This window comes from Hylobates moloch, unplaced genomic scaffold (genome assembly GCF_009828535.3).
Source record: "Hylobates moloch isolate HMO894 unplaced genomic scaffold, HMol_V3 SCAFFOLD_17, whole genome shotgun sequence".
Classification (NCBI taxonomy): Eukaryota; Metazoa; Chordata; class Mammalia; order Primates; family Hylobatidae; genus Hylobates; species Hylobates moloch.
The window spans coordinates 14839912-14848397 of NW_026652292.1; the positions used below are offsets into that span (position 1 = coordinate 14839912).

At 44.2% G+C, this 8486-nt stretch overlaps 1 protein-coding gene across 2 annotated transcripts in view; it reads left to right on the forward strand.

The window, feature by feature from the left end:
* The window catches only part of FBXL7 (F-box and leucine rich repeat protein 7), a 434724-nt gene extending 426723 nt beyond the window's left edge, over positions 1-8001 (forward strand). For both annotated transcript variants that reach the window (XM_032135457.2, XM_058430221.1), the window contains exon 4: positions 4516-8001. In XM_032135457.2, coding sequence (XP_031991348.1) covers positions 4516-5252 — 737 coding nt within the window. In that variant the 3' untranslated portion in view covers positions 5253-8001. The remainder of the gene's footprint in view (positions 1-4515) is intronic.
* The last annotated feature ends 485 nt before the right edge of the window (positions 8002-8486 follow it).

The window sequence follows — 8486 nt, forward strand, 5'->3', positions numbered from 1 at the left end:
GCATGTAACAGCCATCATAAGATGCTCTTCTTAGGTGCAAATTTCATCTCTTTCCTGCATACACTCAATGCTCCCTTCTGTAGAACCATCTTATCTGCATGTCCCCAAACACATCTGATCTGTGCATACGATGATATGTGCATGCCTCTCTGGCTTGTGTGCCTGTCCCTCCTCTGCCTACTGCCCCTCCTCGAGAACTCTCTGAAGAGACTTTTCATTGCTTAAACTCCAGTCAAGCATCCCCTGAATGTAGCCTTCTCCGCCTCACCCCCAGTGAGTTAAGGGTTTTTTTCTGGGTGTCTGCCTTTTGAGTACAGAAAGCTAGAGCATTGATGGACTTGGAAGTCTCAACTCATGATGAGCTTTGAGCTTTATAAGGGCGGAAATATGTCATATTTCATTTTTGCACTTTTATGACATTGTAATTAAGTGAACACAGGCGTGTCAAAGTTTTAAGTGGTCATTTTGGCCTCTAAAAGGCTTAAAGTTCCCTTTGGTTAATACTCTAAGCAAGGATTTAGGAAGCTGCAGTGCAACAGTTAAAAATTCCTCATCAGTAAAAGTGAGGTGGTTGGGAAGATTAAATGAGTTAAGACATGTTAAGTTCTCAAACACATGCTCTGAAGGGAACCATGTAGGAGGCACTCAATAAATCACAGCTGTCATTGTTGTCGTCATATTGTCCTTGTTATTAGCCTGCCTGGAAGTCAGCAGTTGTTCTTCATTGACTTAACCATTTTACGCCCCAGAAGAGGTAGAGATATCACCCTAATAATGAGAGGAAGTGGTAATAAAGAGCATATTTGTGAAAGCTGAATGAAATCTGGGATTAACTGAAGAAACACCACAGATTTATTCAAGCTATGTTGTCTATTCCCTACTGAATAATATTTATATACCTTACCCTAGATGTCAAAGCAGGCCCCTGATCTCATCCCAAAAGACAATTCTTGCCTTGGTTTTGAATAAATCCTTTCAGACACCCTAAGTTTCACCTCATGGATACCCTAACCCTCCCATCGACTTGCCCCTTGCTTTCCTTTCTCTGGTATGTGTCCATTATCTTACTACCTGGACTCCACATCTATTAATATATCTATAAATTGGTTTTCACTCCACATCTATGCATCCAAATTATTTCTCTCTTTCAAGGACCCCTTTGGAAATTATGCCGTGGTGGCTTCCAAGTTTCCAAAGACCCCTGGGTGCCCAGTGTCTGAATGTCCACTTCACTTTCTACTGTATATCTCTTGTGTAATTTATCAACTCTATGATACATCATAGTCACTTCTTAAGTTTCTTGACTCCTCATTCCAAGACTTCAATTTAGAAAGGGACTTATCTGCAGTCTGGTTGTACAAGTCATATAATCTCACTGAGCCTGCTATGCTTCATCTTGAAAAAATGATGCTTATTCTGGATGATTTCTAAGGTTCTCTCCATGTCTATAATGTTTGAATGTGTGAACTAATCATAAATAATACCTGCTGAGCCATGAACCAGTTTACTTTCTTTTCAACCCAAACCTCGCAAATCTATAAGAGTTTGGGCAAAACCTAAAATCTAAAATTATTGATCTAAAATAATACAAGCCTATAAAATAGTCTCTTTACCAAAACTGAACTAAACAAGTATTTCATTAAATTTGGAATTCAGTTTCAAAAGCAAAGTATACATTTTCCTGGACCAAATATATTATCTTTCCTAGAGTGTAGCAGATTTTGCTAATTTTGTTTTTAAAGAAAGGAAACTAGAACCAAGAGTTTAAGAGCAAAGGTTATCGTATGATCTTGAAAAACAAAGTGTCTTTATAGGCGTCACAGATGGCCAATCACTACCACAGACAAATTCAGTGCAAGCAGGATTTTACAGTCAGCCTCAAGAAAGAAACTCAAAACAAAGGGAAATTTCAAAGCTAAAAGGGACTAATCACCTTTTGCAAAACCACAAAGCCCACTGGAACAGTGTGACCTGCCTCTGACAAGCTGTTTTTGTTCTCCATTTTTGGAGTGTGTGTGCTTCACTCCTTCCTGAAATTCTTTGACTTAGTAACACGTGGTTTTTGAACCTCATTATTCCCAGGGCCTGAGTGTCTAAGAGTTTCCTGGGCATCCTACCAGGAGGTGGGAGGAAGGTCCTCGTTAGCACTTTTGTGAGGCTGCTGGGAAGCCTTGGATATTGCGTGAAACAGCCAAGGTGCAGAAGTGTCCGAAGTGAGGCGCCTAGCTGTAGAACTGCCCGAGAGATTTGAGAAGAGCAGAGAGAAAATGAAAAATATATATACAACCTCGATAGTAGAATGAAATACATAAAAATATACATTTATAAAATATTAGGTTGGTGTAAAAGTAATTGCAGTTTTTGTCTTTTATTTATTTATTTTGAGATCAAGTCTTGCTCTGTCACCTAGGCTGCAATTCAGTGGTGCAATCCAGATTTTTCTGCAACCTCCACCTCCCAAGTTCAAGCAATTCTTGTGCCTCAGCCTCCCAAATAGCTGGGATTACAGGCGTGCGCCACCATGCCTGGCTAATTTTTGCGTTTTTAGTAGAGATGGGGTTTTGCCATGTTGCCCAGGCTAGTCTTGAACTCCTGGACTCAAGCAGTCCACCCGCCTGGGCCTCCCAAAGTGCTGGGATTACAGGCGTGAGCCAACACACCCAGTCGGTTTTTGACATTTTAATTGCAAAAATCGCTGTTACTTTTGCACTAACCTAGTATTTATAGACTATGGATATTAGTTGCATTAATATACCATAAGCATACTGTACGTGTTTTTATAGAGCAATATATAGAGAACTGAAATATGCCATGAAATAAGTGTTCCATATATATATATAAATTATATAGTATGTACATTTATAACGTATGTACACATATTTTTTAGGAGATTAGAAACGATGTTTAGAGAGGCATCTAAAGATACCTTCCTGAGTATTAATATTGTTCTAACAATCAGGTAAGAAAATGTTTATAAAATTCGTGATTCAACACAAATAAAAGACATTATCATTAACTATAAAACAGACAACTGTTTTTCAATGTAGGTATACTTCAGCCAAGGTCCTGAAGACTGTTGGAAGTTGGATGATCACATCTGATCCTCTTACGGAAGACTGTTTCCCTCTATAAACCACTCATTCATTCAACAGATACTTAGCACCAGCTATGAACCAGAAATGAGACAGCAGTGAACGGCCCCAAGTCCCTTTTCTCAAAACTTACATTCCAGAGTGAGGAGACAGCAAATAAATAAGTGAATAAATAAATATATAATGCCGCCCAGGGATAAAGACTCCTGAAAATAAAGGGGAGGAAAGCAGGGGATGCTAGTTTATACAAGCATAGTTGGGGACAAATTTTTCTATAAACTGAGATTCGCTCTGAGACCTGGGAAAGTCGGGAGGGCTAAGGGAAGCCATTTCCAGTGCTCAGAGGCTGGAGAGCATTTGTGGTGTCCAGGAAATGACAAGCCGGCCAGTGGGGTTGGAGGAATGAGGTAAAAGATGCCGTCAGAGAACCCCGGGGTGCAGATCCTTGGGAGCCCTGTTAGACTCTGGATTTTACACTTGGAGTGAACGGGCGCCATCCCGAGGCTTTGCACAGGGGCAAGCTTCGAGTTCCGTTTTCCAAGACGCCTCTGGCAGATAGGGGTGCGGGGAATTGACTGTAGGAGCTAAGGGCAGGGAAGGGAGTCTGGTTCAAGGGCTACAGCAACAATCCAGATAACACAGTTGTTCTTCCTCAGCTAAAGAGGGCTGAATTGCTCAGAAGTTCTGTTCAATTGACAGAAGGTCACCTTGCCAGACTAATATATTCACTTCCCATAGCGTTTTCAGAGCATATGCATATCTGTTCTCTCATTGCATCCTCATTATATCTGAAGTGTCGGCTCACCACCTATTCATTCCCATTGCATAAAGGACAGTTCTGAGAAGCAGCAACGTTAAGCCTCCTGCCTGAACCAGGTGTGACTCCCAACCCAGTGCTCTTTCTGCTAAACCAAGGTACATGCCCGAGCTTTGTCTTTCATATCTCACTTTGGACCAGGGAGCTTCCAAACCACGGCAGCGCAAGAACTCACTTTTACTGAGCTCCTGGAACTTTCCAGGGCCAAGGCAAGATATTTACACACATCCTCTCATTTCTCCATCCCTGCTGCCTCCCAGGGAATGGGATCCTCCCTATTTTAAGACAAAGGAAATACTCAGAAGGATTGATTTGCTAAAATGTCTGTCAGGCAAGTAGGGACAGATGACAGATCAGGAACTGGAACCATGGTTTTTCTGATCCAATCCTCTTAAGCTCAGATAAGAGAAATAATGTAGTTAAATAATCAGATAAATATGGGGAACCCATTCTTGCATTTCTTCTCTATAGAGACCAAGACAGGAAGGGGTAACGTCAGCCTCGGACCCAGACTTGGACGAGTGTCAGGAATGCCCCAGGGCATCCCCGGGCGTGGCTCCCCTGCTCGCAGGTTGCTCTGAGCCTGTGTTATGTCTCTTTGTGCAGGATGCTCCAAAGTGACCTGCATCAGCTTGACCCGGGAGGCCTCCATTAAACTATCCCCCTTGCATGGCAAACAGATTTCCATCCGCTACCTGGACATGACGGACTGCTTCGTGCTGGAGGACGAAGGCCTGCACACCATCGCGGCGCACTGCACGCAGCTCACCCACCTCTACCTGCGCCGCTGCGTCCGCCTGACCGACGAGGGCCTGCGCTACCTGGTGATCTACTGTGCCTCCATCAAGGAGCTGAGCGTCAGCGACTGCCGCTTCGTCAGCGACTTCGGCCTGCGAGAGATCGCCAAGCTGGAGTCCCGCCTGCGGTACCTGAGCATCGCGCACTGCGGCCGGGTCACCGACGTGGGCATCCGCTACGTGGCCAAGTACTGCAGCAAGCTGCGCTACCTCAACGCGAGGGGCTGCGAGGGCATCACGGACCACGGCGTGGAGTACCTCGCCAAGAACTGCACCAAACTCAAATCCCTGGATATCGGCAAATGCCCTTTGGTATCCGACACGGGCCTGGAGTGCCTGGCCCTGAACTGCTTCAACCTCAAGCGGCTCAGCCTCAAGTCCTGCGAGAGCATCACCGGCCAGGGCTTGCAGATTGTGGCCGCCAACTGCTTTGACCTCCAGACACTGAATGTCCAGGACTGCGAGGTCTCCGTGGAGGCCCTGCGCTTTGTCAAACGCCACTGCAAGCGCTGCGTCATCGAGCACACCAACCCGGCTTTCTTCTGAAGGGACAGAGTTCATCCGGCGTTGTATTCACACAAACCTGAACAAAGCAATTGTTTTTGAAAAGCAGCGTATGTAAGCACCGACACCCACTCAACAGCTCTTTCCTCCAGGAAGGTTATTAGGAATCTGGCCTTTATTTTTCCTCATTTCTCATGGGCAACAGAGGCCAAAGAAACGAAGCAAGGCAAACAGCAAACGGGCATTTTGGTCGGGTCATTTGTAGGCAGTTTCTCTTCTCACAGAAGATGTACTTCAGCAGGCTGATCGCTGTTCCTTGAGCAAGGCGCTTCCTTTCCTCCCCTCAGGCCCACTCGCACACAGGCCACACCCCCACAGTTCCATGCCCCCCTCCCAAGGCCACACCCTCCCTTCCTAGAGCAGCAGCGAGAACCCATCATCAGAATCACAGTGCTCTCCAGACCTCCTCTCTAAACTGCTTCATTGACCTAAGTCACTCTCTTCAATCCCACACCCATGGACATTCTTGTCAACTCAATATCATAGCACTTTGCATAGGCAAAATGCTTTTCAGGCCTTTTTAAAAAATTCATTACAGCCAACAGCTGTGGAAAAACATGCAGTCCTCCCCCAGCTCTGCCAATGACTATGACCTTGGCCAAAGCACTTCACTGCTCTGGGCTGCAGCTTCTAGCACTGAATCAGAGGCCACACAGCCCAAAGATTAGCTTCATGTCCATTATAGCATTGAGGGAGCAGAGATACCCATACACAGAAGCACCTTGGCATACAGCACCCAGGCATCGACCTCTTCCAGGAGAATTGATTCTGTGGATGGATGTGATTTCAGGAGATTGTGCAGTGCCAGGATCAGTGCACAAAGGGTCCTGTATGTCCTTTGGCTGCAAATCACCCACTTCCCTGTGTGTCTCAGTGGGAGAATTTCGTCTCCCACCTCCTCACATCCTCTTTTGCCAGGCTGGATGCTGTCGTTTCTGTACACAAATACTTTCTGCATTCCCCCCTCCACACCATCCTAGCGAGGCACCAGCAAGGCTAATTCACAGCAAAGCCCAGATCACCCCATCAGTTGCTTTTACTCAGTGTTTTCAAATAGGAGTAAAGGCCCTCGCAATTTTCAATTAACAAGCAAGGCCCAAGGGAACACATGTCCTCAAAAGTTTTTCTAATCCCTTGCCTTGCACACCTGGCATGCATCAGGCACATCTGTCCTACAGCTGGCAGAGACAGATGCCTCGGTTCTTTGTCATTCAGATTGCATTTGGCCTCTTCTCGTCTATTTATTTCTTTATGCATCCAGACTTCATCACATGAAGCCTATTGGGGTTAAGTTTGTAAGTGTTTTAATTGTGCAAATTGCCACCCTGTGTACCTCCTCCGTGTCTGTCTGCATGTTTTCCATCAAAGAATGCAAAGCAGACTTCCAGGTGTTTAAATTCTGTTCACTCAAAAATGCCAGATGAATGCAAGAGGGAACACACTGAGATGACTTAGACTCTGGTCCACCAACCAGACCCTTGGAATGGAATATTAAAATCATTACAAGGTATGGATTTTAAATGGATGAAATTTCAAATTATCTTATTTGGATAGAAGTCTATATTCTAGCCTCATTTGCTTGAAGTCAGATAGCCACAAGAAATTCCATTGCTCGTTTTCATGAAATTCACTTGTCTTTTGCTAATAAACAAACACATGGCCCTTTCCCAGATTATTCTCTAGCCAAGCCCCACCTTCGTTAGGTTGAAATCCCTCATTTATTTCCTTCTCAAAGTGCCCATTATCCAAACACAGAACCTCTGCATCTCCAAGCCAGTTATGCTGAATTTGTGAAACTTAGACACCCTTGACAACTGCACTCCTACTGTAGGCTCCTGTGCATACTGTCGTCTTCTGTGGGGGGATGGAGAGGTTAGTGTGATGAGGTGGCGTCTGCCCAGGAGGTTTCTTTCATACATCATGGCCTCCCATCCAATCAACATCATCAACTTACATGTGCAATCAAGGCTCTATGCCATGGGGGAAATGAATCATTTAGCTAGGCCAGGATCTAGTGACAGCCACAGAGTTTAGAACCATGAAAGAAGTTGAAGGTAGCATTCCTCAGCTCTGTGACTTGTGACCCTATTTGAAGTTTCAGGATTTGGGTGTCACAAAGGGTTGTCCCTAATCCTTGGCCCTGGGGTCTTCCGAGTGAGCTGGTTTAATACTCTGAGAATGAGCAGGGAGATCCAGATAATGAATCCCTGACCGCATCACCTAAACTGTCTTCCAAGCATGAGACAAAGCTGACTGTTCACACTGATTGCCCAGCCCATACCATCTTGCCAGTTTCTCCTTTTCTCCCAGTCTCCTCTTCATCCATTCTGTTCTCCCTTGGGGTGGGAATCTATGATGGGGGTTACTGGGGAAACAGCTCAGCAGATTTTTAGAGACCAAACCAAAGGTCTCACTAGGAAATTTATCTGTTTTAAAACATTGCTTCCTTCCTGGCTCTGCTAAATTGAATGCTCATTGTTTGTTGTTGTTGTTTTTTAATTCTAATGTTCAAATCACTGCGTGCTGTATGAATCTAGAAAGCCTTAATTTACTACCACCAAGAAATAAAGCAATATGTTCGTAATCGGCCTCAGTTTCATTTTTAATAACCTTTCCAGAGGAGAGTGCTGTTTGGTCGGGGGCCCTCAAAAGTATGCAGAAAACTTTCTTTGAAGGACAGAGCAAGCCAGGTCACTGCCACTGTTGCCTGCTTGGAGATACAGTGATGGTTTTCTCATCTCGTTTGGACCAATGATTTTGGCTTAAAATTGGCAGGTAAGTGAAAAACCATTACCTTCACAGTATAGTTCAGGTCTTCAATTCCTTAACCCAAACCCTGTGAGACTCTGTCTCCAAAAAATAAAAAATTTATCTACGGTGGGTTTTGTAATACCTACCTCAGTGACTGGGACATCACCTTTAACCAGTCATATTAATATTTCTTCAGCAATAGATCTGAATAGTCACATGACATGAGATTATTATAGACTATAAATAGCCTTGCATCAGTTGAGATCTGGTTTTGTCAGGAAATTAATTTATACCATAAGTAACAAAAAAACTATTTTTTTCAGAGCTTTCTGGATTTCAGAATTATGAAGAGCTAAGGACATGAATATATTTACCTTGGCACTGGTTACAAACATTGGAGGAAACTTCAAAATTACACTGACCATTCCTTGTTATAATTTGTTAAAGTGTCTTAGAGTACTATTA